Raw genomic sequence first — 19,451 nt, 5'->3', positions numbered from 1 at the left:
GGTGTCTGGCCTCATTACTGACTCGTGCTAACTTGCTGTCAGCTAACCCATTCTCCTTGTGTTTCCACAAACGGTTACGCATCTAGGAATCTGCCTGCCAATTGGCCATCACACGTCTCCAGCTCCGTTTCCTGCTGTGGGTTTGAACCCACCCTTCCCGGGGATGGAGATTCTTCCGAATCCTCACTCTGTCACCAGGACCAGGCACCTGAGCTGGGGTGGGGGGAGGGGAGGGTCGTGCGGTGGTGTTGACAGGAGACAGGCCCTGAGCCAGAGCAGGCAAACTCCACCCCCTGGGCGGCACCCAGTCTCCCGGGCATGGCAGGGGCTCCTCTTGCAGCCTCCACTGGAAGGGCCTCATGCCTACACCCTGTGTCCACTCTGCACTGTCTCAAGGGGACAAGGTGGTCAGGTTTTCTAGCTGCAGCATAAGACGTGCCCAGGAAGAGGCTCCATCCGTGGTTCTGCCGGAGCCTGCAGAGGAGGGAAGGACGCCTGGACAGGGCTCAGGCCCTTTCCCACAGGGCCAGCAGCTCATCTCGGCTGTGCCTGTTTCCCTCCGAAGACGGGCTCCTGAGGGGCAGAGCCTGCCCTGTGATGCCCATGGGCAGCAGGAGGCCCCCAGTGCCCAGGCTCTGAAACCAGACTTCTGCCTGCCTTCTCCCGGGGACTGCGGCCACAAGTGCAGCAGGAGAGCAGGGAGCTGACCTGGAGAGAGGGGAGCTGGGGAGGCCCTGGTAACGAGGAAGACCCTGTCTTCTCAGCTGATGCAGACACCAACGAGGCGTGAAGACGAGGCAACCCTCTGGTCCCAAGGGGCTCCCCTGGCCAGGCAGAGGGTGCAGAACCTCCCCCGGAGCCTGGGCTGCCAGCACAGAAGCCCCCACAGTAAGCCCTCCTGGAGGGCCTCTAGCACTGGCTGCTTCTTCTGGAAGCTCCCCCTGCCACCGAGAGCCTGTGCGCCTGGGCCCTGCGCCCCCCCCGCCCCCCCCCCCCCCCAGTCTGACCACTTCTGACAGGGAGGCTGCCTGAGGTCCCACACGCCTGCGGCCTCCTGGCCATGCCCGTGGCCCTGCGAGAGCCACGCCCGCAGTGGCTGTCACAGGAACCTTCCAGCACGTGCCAAGCCTTACTGTGTGTCCTTACTGCTTGTCCTTACTGCTTGGCAAGGCTCGGAAGTCGGGAAGTCGGCCCCAGGCACAAGGTGCTCACTGGGGAGCACCTCCTGTCCGCCCCACCCTCCCTCACAGGCCCACCACCCCACAGCGCAGGTTGCAGCTGGAGACACTCCCATCTCCGCTGGAAGCTCACTCACTTTCAAACTCTGGTCTTGAGAACGTGTTTTACCTTCGAATGTTTTGAAACCCGCTTTCCTCAAGGCCAGGACGACATGTAGGGAGCATGCCTGTGTCTGGGGACTGTGCTGGGGCTGAGGTGGGGGTACAAGTCCGAGCACGCGGGGAGGCAGACGCGCGCACCGGTAACATGGGCCTGAAGGGATCCCTCACTGCGCTGGGAACGCCAGGGCCTCCAAGAGAAGATGGCACCGAGCCCAGGCTAAAGGATGGGCAGCACTGGGGTAAAAGAGAGGCGAGGAGAATGGGGGGGGGGCATCACGTGGGCAGGGAAGGGCAGAGAGGAGTGTGACAGTGACAGCAAGCACTTCCGGAAGCTGCATGGGGCTGAGAGGCCCCCAGTGAGGGACCTGGTGGCACAGATGATGGCTTTCACTTACCCTGAGGCTGGTGCGGGCGCTGAAGCGCTGAAGGGCTTGACGCCAGGGAGTCACATAGTCTGGGTTTCCTCACTCACTCACCCCGACTGGAGCCAGGGGATTGAACCTGCAACTAAGGTACATGCCCTTGACCGAGCATTGAACCTGTGACCCTTTGGTGCCAGGGTCAGCACTCTAACCACTGAGCACACAGGCCAGGGCTTCCATGGTCCATTCTGGAGACCTGCTTGGGAGGTGGCACTGGAAGGACACAGTTGATTGGATGCAAGAATGAGAGACAAGAAACCAGAGTTGGTTCTAGGCTCATGGTGATGGAAATTCTCACCAAAATGTTCTCACCAAGGCAGCCCTTTATTCTCACCTAGAACTTTCAGAATGACGCTCATTGGGTGGCCTACGCATTTGGTGGCTTTTTGGCCCTGCTCCAGCCTCTGTGGCCCGTGAATGCCCGCTTCAGCCTCTGTGGCCCGTGAATGCCCGCTCTAGTCTCTGTGGCCCGTGAATGCCCGCTCCAGCCTCTGTGGCCCGTGAATGCCCGCTCCAGCCTCTGTGGCCCGTGAATGCCCGCTCCAGCCTCTGTGGCCCGTGAATGCCCGCTCCAGCCTCTGTGGCCCGTGAATGCCCGCTCCAGCCTCTGTGGCCCGTGAATGCCCGCTCCAGTCTCTGTGGCCCGTGAATGCCCGCTCTAGCCTCTGTGGCCCGTGAATGCCCGCTCCAGCCTCTGTGGTCTGTGAATGCCCGCTCCAGCCTCTGTGGCCCGTGAATGCCCGCTCCAGCCTCTGTGGCCCGTGAATGCCCGCTCCAGTCTCTGTGGCCCGTGAATGCCCGCTCCAGCCTCTGTGGCCCGTGAATGCCCGCTCCAGCCTCTGTGGCCCGTGAATGCCCGCTCCAGCCTCTGTGGCCCGTGAATGCCCGCTCCAGCCTCTGTGGCCCGTGAATGCCCGCTCCAGCCTCTGTGCCCCGTGAATGCCCGCTCTCGTCTTGTTGGCCCGGTCTTTGCCCTTTGGGTTGGTTTACGACCTGTTCCCAGGGCACAGCATGGACACCTGAGGCAGCAAAAAGAGGAAGCAGCCCTCTGGCCTGCTGTTTTTCTGAGGACAGCTGGACATTTCTGTTCCCAGAGGGTGGCCACAACTGGTGTCCTCCCAACTGCTTTCTGGAGGGTGAAGTCCCTCCCCTTGCCCAGGTCTCCACCCCCACACTCTCCTCTCCCAGCTCAGGGCTGTAGGGTTTAGGGACCATCAAACTGAGAGTGTGTGAGCCAGGGGTGGGAATGTGGCCCCAGGAAGTGTTCCCAAGGTAACCATGGTTAGCTGATCCCAGGTCAATCAAAGAATTTCCAGGGCAGAGGGCCCCAGGGGGTAGCAAGAGGAAGGGACCTACTTATATGCCCCATGCCCAGAAAGGCATGAATAAAAGGAGGCAGAGCAGCACCAAACATGGAGCGTCCCACTTCCTAAAGCCCTCTAGCCTGCTGCAGGGGCATGGCTGCTGCCAGTGAGCCCAGCCCCCACAGCCCATCTGCTCGGCCCTCCAGCAGTTTCATTTCCTGCTCTGTCCAGCGCCCCATGCGGCCCCTGAGCCCTGCCTGCTCTCCCAGGTGGGATTGTGGGAGGGGAGGAGTCGGGCTGGCCAGCCAGTCTGATGACAGATTGCTCCATCAAGATTCCGCTCGGGGGCCTGGCCCGGTGGCTCGGTGGGTTGGAGACCATCCCACACACCAAAAAGGTTGCAGATTCGATCCCTGGTCGGGTGAATGCAGGAGACAACTGTTCTCTCTCTCTCTCTCTCTCTCTCTCTCTCTCTCTCTCTCTCCCTCCCCCCCCCCCACCCCCTTCTTCTCTCTACACACCCTCATGTGAGGATTAAAGAGAGAGAGAGAGAGAATTACTTGGGAAGGACAGGCCTGGTGTGGCCACTGACTCCGGACGCTCCCCTCTTCCGGCCTCACCTGTCCACTGCCAAGCAGGCATTCAGTGTCTTCATCAACCCTCTGCCCTCAGCTAAGAAAGAGGCTGGTACCCTTGTCTTTTCTTGGAGAAAACGTGTCTTTGAATTAAGAAGAGAGGAAGGGTGAGAGGCAAGCCTGGGGGCCCGGGCTGCTCATGGCCCTGAGCCCCCAGGGTTTCTCCGCTGCCCCCAGTGCGCCCAACTCAGAAAATACCAAAAAATGCCCAATCGTAGCTACTAGTAGCTCCATAAGTGGATGGGATTCAGCTGGGAAAGGGGTATTTCCATCCTGCTGGTGGCAGAAGTGAAGTCAGGGAGCCATCGCCAGGCGAGTAACTTTTTAACAGCTCCACTTGGAGGAGGAGAGGAAGAGGAGGGGCAGGCAGGCGCTGGGGAGAGCAGCCCTTCCCGATGGCAGCCTGGGGGCGGGGCGCCCCAGCACAGGTGCTGGGCTCAGTGAGTCAGACGGGAAGGGTGGGAGTTGGGCACGGCCTGCATTTAGGCGGCAGTGCCAGGGCAGAGTGGTCAGGGGCCTCCCGCCATGTACTTGCCTTGGGCCTCCAGGGGCAGAGCTGCCCCCCCCACCTCCCCCGCCACCGGAACTGAGGAGCCAGGACACCCCCAGCCCGTCCCGCAGCGATCCTCATCTCTGAGTCACCCTTAGATGAGCACCCCGTTATTAACAGGACTCTTCCTTCCATGACTGTGCCTCTTGACGCCCAGCTCTAAGAAAACTGCAGGGCAGCGATGGGAAGGGTAAGGATGTGCAGCCGACTTGGCCCTGACTCAGATTTAAGTGACCACCCCCCCCCCCCCCGCCCCATGAGCAGCAAAAAATCCCTGAGCAACTCACTCACCCCGAAAACCAGGGCAGCAGCCCTCCCTCCAGGGCTCCCATGGAATCTCACAAACTCCTGTTACTTCTTTGGACACAAACAACACATGTGCCGGGCAAATAAGTTGGGCAGTAGAGATGAGCAGAAGAGAATAAAAACCGCCGTGATTTTAGTGGATTTACCCACAGCTGCTCGAGTTTTACGCCTTCCCTCGCCTGCTGTTACGTGATCAGCCGTTTTCTCGCGTCTGTGCCCTGTGAGTTTCTTCCAGGTCAAAGAGCCATTTCCTCAGCCGTTTCTTTAATGACTGCCCGGTGTGCCATGTGAGACGCTCATTTTACCGATCCCCTCGTCGGGTGGCCATCGGGGTGGGTTTGGTGTGATGGGTAACGCTGCCAGGGCCAAACCATTCGCTTGGCGGATTCCCCAGCCGCAGGCAGTGTCTCGGTGTCAGGCACACAGCCCTTTAGGAAGCAGAGGCCTGTGCAGACACATCGCGGGCACAGCCTGGACCAGTTCTCTCTGCTGTGACTGGATGGGGCACTCCTGGGCCAGGGGGCTCACCTTGATGGGAACCTGCCCACCCAAAGGCCTGTGCCTGCTTGTGTGGCCCCTCCGAGAGCCACTCGGGTCAAAGCCTGGTGGCCTGTCTGGTGCAGGTGGGCTGGCAGCAGAGGTGTGGGTGAGAGGGCCGCGGGCCCCAGAAGGAGCTGGGAGAGGAGCCTGGCTCCTGGGCCTGGAAGGCTGTTCTTGCCGCCCTGGGGTCAGGGCTTCCCTGGGTGGCTGTTTTCCCAGCCCCCAGTCTGGGCTGCTGGTCTGAGCACAGAATGTAATATTTGCAATTGGGCCTCGCTAGCCAATCCAGAGCTACTGAGTGCGCCTCTAACCCAGCTCGCAGGCAGCCCTCCCAGGAGGACCTGGGGAGGGGCCAGAGCGCCAGGCTCCCACACCCCAGGTGCCGAGGGCGGTCCAAACAGGCCCTGCCCCCCAACTCCAGGCCTCCGCCCTGCCCTTCCAGCGCTCTGGGCGGGCGCCCAGGTAGCTCTGGAGCCCAAACCCGTCGGGCCAGTTTTGAGATCTGAAGGACGGGGCTGGTGAAGGATGCACGGCCGGCCCTGTGCTCCTCCTGCACTCTCTGCCGCCTGAGCCCACATCCGCCTGCCCTCAGCCGCGGCGGCCTCATGGCGTCTCTTCTGGGCCTGGGCCTGATGCTGGCCCTGAGCCTGCCGGGGGCGCGGGCCACGGACTGTGAGTCCCTTGGCCCGCCTACGCGCCTGACCTTCACGCGGGCAGCCAGGGACCGGTGGCTGGCCCCTCGCGTGCGCGCTCCAGGGCCCCTGGACCACCTCTACGGCACCGTGCGTCGCTTCCTCTCCACTGTGCAGCTCAACCCCTTCCCTGCCGGTGAGTGTGCTCTCCCCAGGCGGGCCACAGGACGGGCCCTGGCCAGCACCCTGTCCCCTTCCATCGTGGAGCAGGGGTTTTGGAGGGCAGGATCCCCAGCATTCCCCACCCCCATCTTCCTGCCCAGGGGCATCACCTGGAGACGCCCCCAGGACCTTCCTGTGGGACCTTGGGGGAGCCCTTTTCCTCTCTGAGCCTCAGTCTCTCTGACCTAACATAGAGGTTACGTTAGAAGTTCCCAAAGAGCTGGCTAGGATTTCCTCTGGGTCTAGTGGTGCGTGGGGCTGGGAGGAGCAGGAGGGGCTGCAGGGCCCTTTCAGCCTGTCCCCTGCCTCCCAGGGGAGGAGCTGCTAGGCCAGGCTCAGCTCCACTCTTCACCAGGACGGTGGCCTGGCTTCCTGCTGCAGGGCCAGCCTGTAGGGCCCAGAAAGGGGGGTGGCCAGGCCTTCCCTCAGCCACTCCATCCGAGGCCTGGGCATGATGGCCAGGGGCTGTGGTGACACTGCCTTCTCCCAGGGTGCCTTGGTGGTGGGAGGAGACCCTCCAGAGAGCCCGCCTCTCCTGGTGTGGGGGCGGGAACAAGGGCAGAGCAGTCACTGCCCCAAACCCCAAACCCCAAACCCCAAATCCCCAGCCCCCAGCACCCAGCTTGCCTTTTTCCGTAGAGCTGGTGAGGAACTTGCTGAATGAGCCGGCCTCCGTGAAGGTGGATGAGGTGAGGCTGGGCAGGGTGGAGAGGGAGCTCAGGCTGAGCCTGGGGGCCGGCAGGCAGAAGGCCCCCTCAGCTCAGCCCGCCTGGCTGGCTGTCCCTCGGGGTGGGTCTTGGGCATCCCTTCCCCTCTTTCATGAGCCCTGCAGTCAGCAGACCTGATTGCAAACCACAGCTCTGCCATTAACTGGGGTTTGCAATGAACCCCAACCTCCCTGGAGGGCAGTTTCCTCCGTTGTAAGGTGGTAAACAACAATACGGACAATACGGACATGTGCAACCTGCGTGGGTTCAAGGACGTTTGTGAAAGTGCCCGCTGGGTGCATCCGCCCTCCTGGTGGCCCTGGGGTGTCCTGCAGGGCAGGCTGGCTGGTGGGTCAGAACGGCCTTGCCGCCCTGCCCTGCAGGTGGTGCGGTACGAGGCTGGCTACGTGGTGTGCGCTGTCATCGCGGGCCTCTACCTCCTGGTGGTGCCCACTGCCGGGCTCTGCTTCTGTTGCTGCCGTGGCCACCAGCGCTGTGGGGGCCCAGTGAAGACGGAGTACAAGGAGATGGCCTGTGAGCGCGGCACCCTCATGACCTTCCTGCTGCTGACCACCCTCGTGCTGCTGTGAGGGGTGCCCGGCTCAGGCGGGAGGGTGGGCCCAGGCCCAGGTGCCCGAGGACATCCAGCGAGTTCCTTCCTCCGCCCCATCCCACAGGATCGGTGTTGTCTGTGCCTTTGTCACCAACCAGCGTGCGCATGAGCAGATGGGCCCCAGTGTCGAGGCCGTGCCCGAGATGCTGCTCAGCCTCCGGGGCCTGGTCTCTGATGTCCCCCAGGTGAGCACCGGGTAACCTCTCATCCACATGAGCACCAGGCCTAGGCAGGTCAGAGCAGAGTGGGTCCTTCCAACATGTACTTGGCTGCCCCCTGCTGGAGCGTCACTGTACTACATACATGCACCCCTGAGTCAGGGGAAGGGCTGGGAAAGGATGAAGGGGCCCTGCCAGGTGACGGCCCTGTGTTGCCTAGGAGCTGCAGGCTGTGGCACAGCAGTTCTCCGTTCCCCAGAATCGCGTCTTGAAGGACCTGGATGGTGAGGATTAGAGCTGGCCGGCAGCCTGGCCAGCCCCTGGGGCCCGCTGCCCAGGTCTGTCTTGAGGGTCCCTCTCATCCCCTCATCCTGGGCTCCCCCTGGGAACACCCTCACAGAGGTGGGGATTGGGCCCAGCTGGGCAGTCAGGCTGCTGCAGAACCTGGGGAGGCTGGGTGGACCGGCAGGGAGGGCTCCCGGCGCCTGGGGACCAGCCCTCAGACTGCCCTGTGCTCTTCAGGTGTTGCCGGGAGCCTCGGGACCGCGGTCCACACCCAGCTCCAAAGCGCGGTGTATGAGGTGCTGGCCTCGCTGCTCAGCCTGGGCCAGGGTGAGTGGGGCCAGCGTGAGTGGGGCCAGCGTCCAGGGTGCTGTCTCCTGAGGCCAGGCCCCACCCTCACTCGGCCCTGGATTTCTTTTGCCGCCTTAGCCAAGCCCCACCCTTGGCTTTGTCCTAGGATCCCCTTGGGCACCCTTGCCCAGATCCTGCCCGAATGTGCCCTGGGGCCATTTCCCTTATAACTATTGGGGTTAGAGGTCAATGTTGGCAGCTCCCTTTGGCTGGGTGGGGCGGGGGAGGGGGGGGGGGAGAGATGTTCTACTTCCTTCCAGGCCTCGGAGGAAGTGGCAGCAGTGGGGGGACTGCTCAGTCAAGATTTGGGGGGTCTCTCAGCCCTGCAGGTCTCCGTGGACCACCTCCGAGCCCTGAATGCCACCCTCTTGGAGCTGCGGGAGGGGCAGCAGGACCTGGAGCAGGCTATTTCGGTGCACCGAGAGCGCCTCCGAGACCTGCTGCAGGAGCCCAGCTGCCAGGGCTGCCAGGAGACCCTGAGCCAGGCCCATGGCCTGCAGCTGGGAGCTGACTTCAGCCAGGTGCCGGCCGGACAGAGGCCGTTAGAGCGAGGGGGGCTGCTCTGCCTGCTGCCCCCGGAGTCGCCCTGGGCCCTGTTTCCCCAGGCAGACCCCCATGCTTCTGCACCCTCCCGGGGCTAATGCTGGTCGTCCTGGTAGAGGGGCAGCAGCTTTCCTACGGCACGAGGAGTGCCATGAGCTCCTTGAGGTCTCACGGCCACCCAGGACAGGGCTGTGCTGGTCCCGACGTTTTACACATGAAGAAACTGAGGCTTCAGCGGCCTCTGCCCCCTCCTCCCTCAGGGATCCCTCTCAGCCTTTGTCATTACCCACCCCCCTCCAATTTCAGGTGCCCCACGTGGACGATGTCCTGCATCGCCTGGAGGGCGTCCCGGAGGCCAACTTCTCCAGCATGGTCCAGGGGGTGAGTGCCCACCCTGTCTCCCCGGCTTCCCCCCCACCGGCCAGAGAACTCACCGCGAGGAGCCTCAGTTTCCCCCTTTCGGGTGCTTGCCCAGTTGAACCTAAGACTTGGTTAAAGCAGGGCCTCACCTATCACAGGTACCCAGGGCTGAAATCCCACGATGGATGCCAATTGTTGAGTGCACACGGTCTGGTGGGGGAAGCAGGCCCGGAACTCAGAAGCAAGAGCTAGGACCCTTAGGGTGTGGGGACAGGGCAGCCAGGGAGGGAGCCTGCAACTGAGCCCCAAAGGCGGGCAGGATCTCCTGGGTGGACATGGCTGTGGGGGCCCCACAGCATGAGCCAACACCTGTGACCCAGGGCCTGGAATGCCTGAGTTGAGGAAACGGTGAGGCAGCTGTGTGAGGTGGCTGCAGCCATGGTTCCAGGAGGAAGGAGTGGGAGCTGAGGCTGCGAGAGTGGGTTAGAGTGGACGCTAGGGAAATACACCTAGCAGTCATGCGCAGGACGGATGGGAGAGGTGGGAGTCTACTGCAATAGTCTAGGCACGAGGGCTGGGGATAAAAGGGAGGGTCATCGAGGAGCTCTGGGGAGTTGGGTCAGGCTGGGCCCAGGGAGGGGAAAGAAGCCATCGACCAAGAGAACCAAGGGAAGGCTGTCTCCCGATTTCCAGAGTTGGGAGCACAAAGTGAGATTCCCTCCCTCTGGGCCTGGTGGTGTCGAGGTCCCCACGCGGGGACCCCCAGGTATAGAGCGGGAGGCACAGCTGCCTTTTGCTCTGGCAGGAGAACAGCACCTTTAACACCCTCCCACTCCTGGCTCCCTTGCAGTTGGCCGATGTGGTCAAAGGTAAGGCCCTGCCCAGGGGCCAGGCTGGCTGCCCAGCATGCCTCCCCACTCCACCCCGAATGACAGGCTTGCCGATTGAGGAGTGGGGCAGTGGGTGGAGGCTGACGGCTGGTCCTGGGCTGGGCCTGGACAGAGTGGGCCTTCTCTGTGGGTCCCAGGTGATCTTCCTGCCCATCCTCTCCCTGGGCCCCTGGGTGCCTTCCCCAACCCATAAGCCCCTGCTGCTTTGGGCAGAGCTGAAGAAGGCGGTGGCCCAGCAGCCTGAAGGGCTGAAGACACTGGCCAAAGCGTTCCCAAACTGGGAGGCGGCCTCTCGCTGGAGCCAGGCACTGGAGAAGGTGGAAAACAGTAGCCGCCCCTACCTGAAGGAGGTGCAGAGATACGAGAAATACAGGTGCTCGGGACCCATGGGGGTGGGGGTGGAGTCGGCAGCCCAGCCTCTTGGCCACCAGGGCCCCATATAGTCCCCATCAACTCCTTGTTGTACTAAGCCTCTGCCTCCTTTAAGCCAAGATCCTTTACTCCTTGGGCCCCTGTGTCCCAACCTTGGCTGTGTGTCCTTGAGATCTGAGCCTGTGGACCCCATAGGAGCACTGGGGGGGGGGGGGTGCGCTCAGGAAGTGCCCATATCTACACTCTAAGCCTTGGCATTAGTGGCCTCACCCAGCCACGAGGTCCTATGCTAGCCTCTCCCCTCTCAGTAACACCTGCATCTTCTCTGTGGCAGGTGGATTGTGGGCTACGTTCTGTGCTCTGTGGTCCTGCTTGTGGTGGTCTGTAACCTCGTGGGCCTCAACCTGGGCATCTGGGGGCTGTCTGCCCAGCGGGACCGCAGCCACTTGGAGGCCAAGGGCAGGGCTGGAGCCCGCATCCTCATGGTGTAAGAAGGGCTGTGGAGAGGGGCAGGCTCTCCCATCGGGCTGGCCAGGTTCCCCTGTGCCCACGGACACTCCTTCTCTCCTGGGCACTGAGAGACGGACTCGCTGGGTAGCCATGGCAAATTCGTAACCCATCTGGGCCCCATGTCCTCGTCTGTATGAAAGGATTGGACTAGAGCAGGAAAGACAACACAGAAGCACTTCCACTCCACACCAGTTGCAGTTGCAGTAACCAAAGGCACTCCCACTGAGCCCAGACAGAGCCTCTTCTTCACCCCGCATCCAGGCAGCACCACCATAGGAGGCGGCCCCAGAGACAGAACCGATTTGCCCTGGACTAGATGGTCTCAAAGGCCAGGGCTGCCACATTCAGTTGTGCAGGCTGCTCACTGCATAAGGGTGCCTGGCCAAAGGGGAGGGTGGGGGCTGAAATCCAGCCCATGTTTTACTGTCTAAGTTCAGGCCCCGACATGGGGCTGTGCCTACCTCCCCAAAAAGCCCTGCAGGTCAGCTGCACTGGTCCTGCTCAGACCCTCTAAGTTGCGCCTGCTGGTGGGTCATGGCTGGCTGTGCCAGGTGGTCCTGTTGAGGGCTGAGCTCTGGAGCTGGTCGCCTCTATGTGCTCTGGGCCCAGGGGGCGGCAGTCCTGTCTCTGAGCAAAACAGTTACCCTTTCCTCTAGGCTGCCAGGGCCCAGCGACAGTGAGGATGGGGTGGACGGGGTGGGGGAGTCAGCAGTTCTAACTCCGGGCCAAGGTGGTGGCGCCCTCTGAGTTTTTCTCCCCAAAGGGCTCTGCCCTGGGACCAACTTGCTGACCACGCTGGCCTGGGATGTGGGTGGGGACAGAGGGTCTCTCTTGCCTCAACCCCCACCCTCTGCCTTCCCCAGTGGGGCCAACCTCAGCTTCCTCTTCGCTGCGCCCCTCATCCTCCTGGTCTTCTCCACCTTCCTGGTGGGCGGCAACGTGCAGACGCTGGTGTGTCGGAGCTGGGAGAGCGGGAAGCTCTACGAGGTGGGTGGAGGGAGATATGAACAGAGTAAGAGGGTGGAAGGAAGTGGGGGCCAGAGAAGGCAAGAGGGGGAGGAAGGGGCAATGATGAAGATGGCCCAAGAAAGACAGAAAACCACCAATCGGTGAGGAGTGGGAGAGAGGGCCCGTGAGTGCCTGGACAGATGCCCAGCCCCAGGGCAGGGACTCTCAGACCTCAGCCCCTCTTTCCCCTAACTCTGAGTCTGCGAACTGGGGGTCCTGGTTCCTCAGTGCTTCTAGCAGGTAATCCCAGACTTTCTGTTGCAGACCAGGCTGCCCTCCTCCCCAAGATTTGTGGGAAGGGTCCCTGCTGGGTGTTAGGGCCCAGGGTGATTTGAGTTCGAGGCAGGTTTGGGCCAGAGTCAAAGGGGTATGTTTGCTAAGCCAGGATGTCGTGGGACTGGGCCCTTGGCTGGGACAAGCTTGCCCCTGCCCACTCCAGACTCATTTCTCTCTGACCCATCTCCAGTTTGTTGACACACCGGGGAACTTGCCCTCGTCCATGAACTTGTCCAACCTTCTTGGTCTGAAGAAGAACATCAGCATCCTCCTGGCCTATCAGTGAGTGGGAAGCTGGGGCTGGGACAGGGTGTGAGGAGGAGCTGAGGTGGGTGTCCCATTAGGGTGACACCAGCCCCCTGGCCATCCCCTCTCTCATCTTTGATGCTCATTGTCTCTCTTCCTGCCCCCCCCCCACCCCCGCCCGACAGGCAGTGCAGGAAAGGGGCTCCACTCTGGAGGGTCCTGCAGCTCAATGACTCCTATGACCTGGAGCCGTACCTGGATCTGAGCCAGGTGAGGGAACCTGAGGCAGTGGGGACACTCCCTACAGATGCCCCTCCTCCTGTCTTGCCTCTGTGGTGGGACCATCTCCTTGAACCTAAGATGTCTGCAAGAGCCATTGAGGTGCCTCAGGTCCGCCTGATGGCAGCTCGGGGCCTGGCCAAGGGCTAGCGCCCAGGAAGTTTCTGGGATGTGCAGGTGGGCGGGTGGGTGCCTGGGGCCGTGCCCAGCTCTGAGCATTGTGCTCCAGGAAAACTGGACACAGCTGAGGCTGCAGTAGGGAAGGCTGGTGGCAGTGAGTAGGAGGCTGAGAGTGTGTCCTGCCCGGGACAGGCATTGACTGGTATGCTGCGGTCAGGATGGGGTGACATTGAAAATGAGGGTGGTGAAGTTGGGTACCACTAGGCATGGCCCCTTGCTGAGCTTACACTGCCAGTCGGTGGCAGGACTCAGTCCCTCAGCCGCTGGACGTTGCCAGAGCTTGGTGCATAGAACTGGGGGAAGGATCCGTGCCCATAGAAACAGTCCTGGGACAGAGCAGGAAGAGCTACTTCCTGAGAGCTGTTGGGGAGGGGGTTCTCCTGAGGGTGGGCACTCTCTCCGTTCCTCTCTCCACACTAAGGGAGGTGAGGGAGAGGCGCCTGACTCCCAGGCCCCCAGGGAGCTTTCCCCAAGCATGTCCTGGGAACCCCCCACTCCTGCCCCGAGCGTGCTGACTCCTGATTCTCCATCCCGAAAACCTTCCGACTCCTCTGTAACCCACCCCTCATTCTCAGCCCACAGGGCAGCATAGTGCCTGAGTCCTGCAGCCAGCATAGCCAGGGGGTCCAGGTGACAGTCCCAGCTCCGTACCTTAAACTGTATAAGCGGGGGCCTTAGCTTTCTCCTCCTCCAGGGTCTCTAACCAGACAAGGTGCAGGTGATGCCGGGTTCTCAGTCATGATAGACACTGCCCGTGGAGGGAGGCTGGCCAGGGAGGGCATCAGCAGGGGCCTGGCAGAGGGGCCCTGCTCTGCTGGCTGGGAGTCATGGCTCTTGTGGGGAGGGGCCTCAGTCAGTTCTGGGAGGGGAGGGTCCAGCTCAGATGAGTCTGGACATTAGGGCCTCAGGTTCAGAGGGACTGGGCAGTCCTTGGGGGCCATCTGGCAACATCAAATGTGACCTTAAGAGGGCCTGTCCCCCAGGAGCTAGTGAGGCAGGGATAAGTGTGGCAAGGTGTGCTTTCCAGGGCACCAGGAGAGCTGTGGCCACCTTCAAACATGTCCTGTACCTGCCTGTGTGTCACGGATGCCTCCGAGAAAGAATTAGGCCTTTCTCCCGCTGGGAAGGCAGGGCGGTGGGCAGGAGGGGACCAGGGCTGGGCTCCATTCTCTAACCTGCAGTGAATCCTCGGGCAGGTGAATGCTCCTCTCTGGCTTCCGTCTCTCATCTGTTAAACATGGCTGAGTGTCACACCCTTTAAATCTCCTCCAGCAATGGCTGGGAAATGCTGAGTGTCCCCTTTTAAACTGTGGTCTGGCTTAAGTGGTTGTGTTCGTTCATTAAGTCATTCAATCATCTATCCATCCATTCACTTCTACACATTCAGCACACTTGTCCTGCGCCCACCACACGTGAGCCCCTGCTCTAGACCCCGAGGGTTTGGTTCAGAATGGGCGGAGGAGGCGCTGCTCTCACAGAGCTGATGGCAGGTGCACACATAACCAGTGACACAGGGGCAGGTGCTCTGAAGCCCTGACACCTGGTGATGTGACAGGTGGGCTGGGGAAGCTGTTTTACACTGGATGCCAGGGGAGGTCTGTGTTGCTGTCCAGTAGCCAGACAGGTGCTTGAGGGGGACTGGGTATTGGTGGGGATGGGTTGGAGGGAGAGGGTGGGTAGGAAGCAGAGGTCTGTGGGGGCCTGTCTGGGGCTAGGAGGATCCAGCATGGAGGCCCTGGTGACCCCCCATCTAGGACAGCAGCTCTGGGGCCCTGGCTCAGAGCCTGGGCATGCCCCCACCCTGTCCCCTCTCTCCTAGTACTCGGCCAAGCTGGAGCAGAAGTTGCAGAACCTCAAAGTGGACATGGAGAGTCTGGGCCTGCTGAGCCCAGCTGGCCTCCGGGACCTGCAGGCCCTGCAGAGCAGTGGGCTTAGTAACATCCACTACCCTGGCTTCCTCATCCAGGTCAGCCGTGGGCCCTCAGGCCAGACCGCTGCAGAACAGAGGGGCCCGTGGAGGACCTGGAGGGGTGCATCTCGCCTTGTCCCGGCCCTCCATCTTTTCTCAACTCCCATGTCCCTGGGGGAGGGGGATCCCCAGACCATGTGCCCCAGGCCTGTCCTGGTGTCCCCATCCTTCTGGGCTGGAGTGAATGTCCCCCCAACCCCAGAGTGTGCCGCTGTCCGAGGTTCTGAACCCTCTGCTGTGGCAAATGATGGTGGGACGTCTCCTCTTCCTTGGGTTACACCAGAGGGCGCCTCACTTTTTCTCTTCTATCTGAATGGAAAATGGCGTATGTCAGTCACAGGTTCAGTCAAACCTGCTGATGGGTCCCTACTGACTTACCTGGTGTGCAGGACTTTTGCAGAGACTGGAAATTCAGGGGAGGGGGAAGCAGGGCTCATCCCCTCCTGGCCCCTCCATCTGCCCCCAGACCGAGAAGCCGGTGGTGAACACCAGTGTGGAGAAGCTGGCCCATGACCTGGAAGGACTGTCCCGCTCTCAGGTGAGAAGGGAACGGGGACCCCACCGGGCAAGCAGGAGTCGGGGAGAGGCCTGTGCTGTGGGAGAGGGTGAGAGTGGTTGGACTGGGGAGGGGGCGAGGGCACAGGCAGGGGATTGAGGCTCCCACCAGCGAGGCTCCGCACCCCCAGCAGGGCTGAAGGGTTTTGCAGTATCAGTTCTGACTCAAGTTCGGCCACCAATTGGCTGTGTGGCCTTGGGCAAGTCATTTACCATCCGGGGGCCTTGTCTATTCTGCCTGTGAGATCAGATGGACTGACTGGTCTGACATCACCCCATGGGGCAAGTGTTTCTAAGTGCTCAGTGCTCGTGGGGGCCACTGGGACAGGTGGCACGAGGACAGGGCGATGGAGCAGATATCATGACAGTTGCCCCTCAGGAGTTTCAACTCCACTGGGAAGATAGCACTTTGTATTTAGAAATATTTCAACTATAAAGGTTACTTTCCAGATAGGTTATAGAGCCCACCCAGCAGATGCCACTCAGACAGGTTTTGTGGCTGACGTAGGGATGCCCAGCAAGCTAGAATTAGACCGTGAACTTGAGCTTAGGCCTCCAAACCCAGGTCCGGCCCAGGAGTTCAAGGAGGCCTTAGTTGTTTTCATCTGAGCCTGGCATGCACACCCCTCAGCATGTTGGTTGAACAGTTTGATAAAGGACATGCTGGCAAGGGCTGCCCAGTTCTGGGCAGAGGCCATTCTGTCCCTGTCTCCCCTCAGGGCAATTCTGTGCTGGGGAAGCAACTGCAGGAGGAGGCCCAAGGGCTCAGAACCCTCTACCAGGAGAAGGTCCTCCCCCAGCAGAGCCGCGTGGTAAGCTGGAGGCCCAGGGAGCTTGGGGCCTGTGGAGGAGGGCAGGCAGGCAGAGGGCACGAACGGGGAGGCGGGCACCGGATCCTGCTCTTGCCCTGACCAGCCCCATCTCTCCTCCACAGGCCAAGCTCAACATCAGTGTCAGGGCCCTGGCATTCTCAGCACCAAACCTCCAGGTGGCTCTGGAGACGGGAGGGTGGGGAGGAGCAGGTGGGCAGCAGAGGGAGGGAGGAGGAGGCCCAGCTGACTTGGGACCTCACCTGCTCTGCCCGGTCCCACGGGAGGTGGAGGGCTGGGTGGGAAGATCTGGGGTGGGTGAGCAGATCCCCGAGGACCACTGTCTGGGCCGCTGTGACCTTAGGGCCTAACACCCCTGCCCCAGGCTGAGCGTGCTGTGTGCTGTATGCTGAGTTAATGAGTGAGGCCGCCTCGGACCGAGCGGCACACTGAGTGAGCCCGTCTCCTCTCCCCAGCGGGAGACCTCAGGTGTCCTGGACAGGGTCACCCGCCTGCAAGGAGAGCTGCCTGCCTGGGCCGCCCATATCCTGAGGAATGTGAGTGAGGGGTGGCGGCTGCCTCAGAGCCAGGGGAGGGCCGCGGGGCTGAGGCACACATGGCTCCCAGCCCAGCCTGTCCTCCAGCCCTGTCCCCTCACCGTGGCTCCCAGGAAAGCCAGCTGGGCCTGACCTGATGGTGCCACGCATGGGTACTGGGTGCCGATTCCCGGGACTCCTGCCAGCCAGGGCTCCTCTCCTTCCTGCAGGAAAGCGCGTGCTTCCTGGCCCGGGAGATGGGCTACTTCTCCCAGTACGTGGCCTGGGTGAGAGAGGAGGTGAGTGGGGCACAGGCCCCTCCTGGCCTCAGAGCCCCTGCGGATCACTCGCTCCCAGGGTACCAGCCGTTCACTCTGCTCTACCCTCTTCCACCCCGGAGCCCCCTGGGGGTGCCCTGGAGGTGCCTTGGAACCCAAACTCCCAAACCTGGCATCCATGCCCCTGCTCGCTAGCTGGGCTCTGCACACCCACCCTCCAGGCAGCCCTTCTCTGAGGCTGAGTGTGAGCGGGACTGGCCACAGGTCCCGAACGTGCCGTCCACACCTGGTCCCATGCCCTTCCTCGTGCTGGCCCCTTGCCCATCCTGTCTGAGCCCAACCCAGCCCGCAGCCTGCTGCCTCCTGTGCTGCCTCTCCAGGGAGAGTGTGACTGCAGGCACAGTGCTGGGCACACAGTAGGCGCTTAATACAGGCTGGGGCATGATGGAAAGGGCAGGAGCTGAGCTGTGTGTCCTTACATCTCTGTGTTCCTGTGTCCATGTGTCTGTCCATGTGATCTGCATCCCTGTGTCTCCCCTATGTGTCCCTGGACCTGTCTGTGTCTGTCAACCTCTCTCTCTGACTGTGGGGTGTGCACCTGTGGGTCTCGATGTACCTGCCTCATGTGGTGCCACAGGTGACTCAGCACATCGCCACCTGCCAGCCCCTCTCTGGAGCCCTGGACAATGGCCGCGTGATCCTGTGTGACATGATGGCTGACCCCTGGGTGAGTGCTGGGGTGCTCATAATGGCTCGTGGACATTAAGGCCCCTGGGGGCGTGCATGAGCAGGACCTGAGGCGAGGCAGGGTCCCTGCCCCAGGCCTGCACTCGGCTCTGGGAACACTGCCTCGTGCCCCTCCCTGAGGCTGTGGGGGCCTGCGGTACCGAGCTGCCCACCCCAGCCCCAGCCCCGGCGAGCTAACCCCACACCCTCTGCTCCAGAACGCCTTCTGGTTCTGCCTGGCATGGTGCACCTTCTTCCTGGTCCCCAGCATCATCTTTGCTATCAAGACCTCCAAATACTTCCATCCCATCTGGAAACGCCTCAGGTGAGGGGCTGCCAGGACTGTGGGGCAACGGGGCCTCACACCCCTCCTGAGACCCCTCCACCAGGCAGAGGAGGCGCCTGCTGGCCCCGAGGAGCCACACTGAGGAGCCACCCTTGCTCCTTGCTACACCCACCCACCAGGCACTGCTGCTCAGACTCCGCTCCCCCCACCCCCCGCCCCCGGAGAGCGTCGGAGGCAGGAATGTCGGGGCTCTGGGCTTGTCCCCATGGGCTGGGGTTGTGTGGGGTCCCTCACTCTCTCTGTGATGCCACAGCTCCAGCAGCTCTGAGGAGACTCAGCTCTTCCACATCCCCCGGGTCACCTCCCTGAAGCTGTAGGACCCCCTTGGGTGAGTCACCCCTTAATTCCTTGGTGCCAGGGCAGAGGTTTGGGGGAGCCCTGCTCTGGTGCATGCGCCGCCATCCTCCTCCCATCCCGGCGCCAGGCCCTCTCAACAACTGGGGGCTCCCGGCGGGCAGGCAGGCGCTGGGACTTGGTGGGGTCTGAGTGTGGGGTCTGGCCCACCCAGCAGTGGCACCGACAGGCCCTGGACGTACCCCGTCCCTCTCACTCACCTCCTTCCTTCCGAATCCACGACAGGGTTGCTGGCTGCAAGGTGACGCTGGGCTGCCGCCTTCCACCTTGACTTGGCCTGGACCAGAGGATCCCGCCGCTCTTGCCCCCGGAGCCCAGGCCAGCGCCCAGGCCTGGACTGTCCCCCACTTCCAGCTTCCCACCCCCGTCTGCGCACGACCCCCTTATTCATTCTCAAAAGCTCAATTGCTGCTGAGCTAGAGCCCTCCCCCTCCTCCTTAGCGGGCCAGCACCGAGAAGACCCTTGCTCAGCACCTTGGGTGGGACAGAGGCCCTGCCCAGCCCCTCTGTCATCATCCACCCCTCTCCCTGCACATGCCCCCCCAACACTCCTCTCCCCTTGCCCTCCCCTCCCCTGTCCCCAGCGTTGCTCTGTCCCCTCCTCAGTCACATGTTACATCCTCCCCTAGGAATGCTCGTTCCCCTTTGCCCTTTCCTTAGCGTATTCCACCACCTTGCTGGACCCAGGGACCCCTCTGCCTGACCAAACTAATCAGGTAAAGCCACTAAGCAGGCCCGGGGCCACATGGCCAGGCCTGGGCTGGCTGCCTCATGGCTTCTGAGCCCACGACTGCCTGGAGACTTGTACCCTCCACAAGCCCGGCCTGGATTTCCTGGCCCCCCAGCCTGTGTAAAGCCAGAGCCCCTGCCTGCATCCTTGTTTGGAAACAGTACTGTTCCAAGCAACTCTCTGAGTATTTGTTTCAGGGGAAGGAACCTGGGACCTGGGCCAGAGCAGGGCCGCCCCTCGGCTCCCCAGGAGGTAGCTCTTTGACAGCCCTCACCCAGCTTCCCCAGCAGGACCTGGTGGCCACAACAGGGTTTTGCACTGTGGCCCTTGCTCCTTCTGTGCATGTGGCCTGGGGGCACCCTGGTCCACCCTGTGCTCTCTGCACGCTGAGCCCCGGGTTCCAGAAGAAGGGACGAGGAAGC

The 19,451-nt window shown here is 62.0% G+C and overlaps 1 protein-coding gene across 1 annotated transcript; it reads left to right on the top strand.

The window, feature by feature from the left end:
* Nucleotides 1-5,553: 5,553 nt before the first annotated feature.
* Nucleotides 5,554-18,273, top strand: PROM2 (prominin 2). Its single transcript, XM_081100647.1, has 23 exons — nt 5,554-5,925; nt 6,591-6,640; nt 7,042-7,244; nt 7,336-7,456; nt 7,650-7,713; nt 7,952-8,041; nt 8,384-8,583; nt 8,912-8,986; nt 9,771-9,834; nt 10,069-10,228; nt 10,562-10,714; nt 11,601-11,724; nt 12,212-12,303; nt 12,453-12,537; nt 14,546-14,692; nt 15,162-15,233; nt 15,970-16,062; nt 16,185-16,238; nt 16,536-16,616; nt 16,826-16,894; nt 17,511-17,600; nt 17,818-17,924; nt 18,199-18,273. Exons 1-23 carry the CDS (start codon nt 5,703-5,705, stop codon nt 18,260-18,262), a joined length of 2,481 nt encoding a protein of 826 aa, XP_080956773.1. The 5' UTR covers nt 5,554-5,702; the 3' UTR covers nt 18,263-18,273.
* Nucleotides 18,274-19,451: the final 1,178 nt, after the last annotated feature.

This window comes from Myotis nattereri (assembly GCF_964212035.1).
Source record: "Myotis nattereri genome assembly, chromosome: 10".
Lineage (NCBI taxonomy): Eukaryota > Metazoa > Chordata > Mammalia > Chiroptera > Vespertilionidae > Myotis > Myotis nattereri.
This window is presented reverse-complemented; position numbering and strand designations above follow the sequence as displayed.

What these genes read in the sequence shown, in the direction of transcription:
- PROM2 (XM_081100647.1), top strand. Translation starts at nt 5,703, where the DNA reads ATGGCGTCTCTTCTGGGCCTGGGCCTGATGCTGGCCCTGAGCCTGCCG. An exon ending in CGTCTTGAAGGACCTGGATG is followed by an intron (nt 7,714 to 7,951) that starts GTGAGGATTAGA and finishes TGTGCTCTTCAG; the next exon opens with GTGTTGCCGGGAGCCTCGGG. An exon ending in CGTACCTGGATCTGAGCCAG is followed by an intron (nt 12,538 to 14,545) that starts GTGAGGGAACCT and finishes CCTCTCTCCTAG; the next exon opens with TACTCGGCCAAGCTGGAGCA.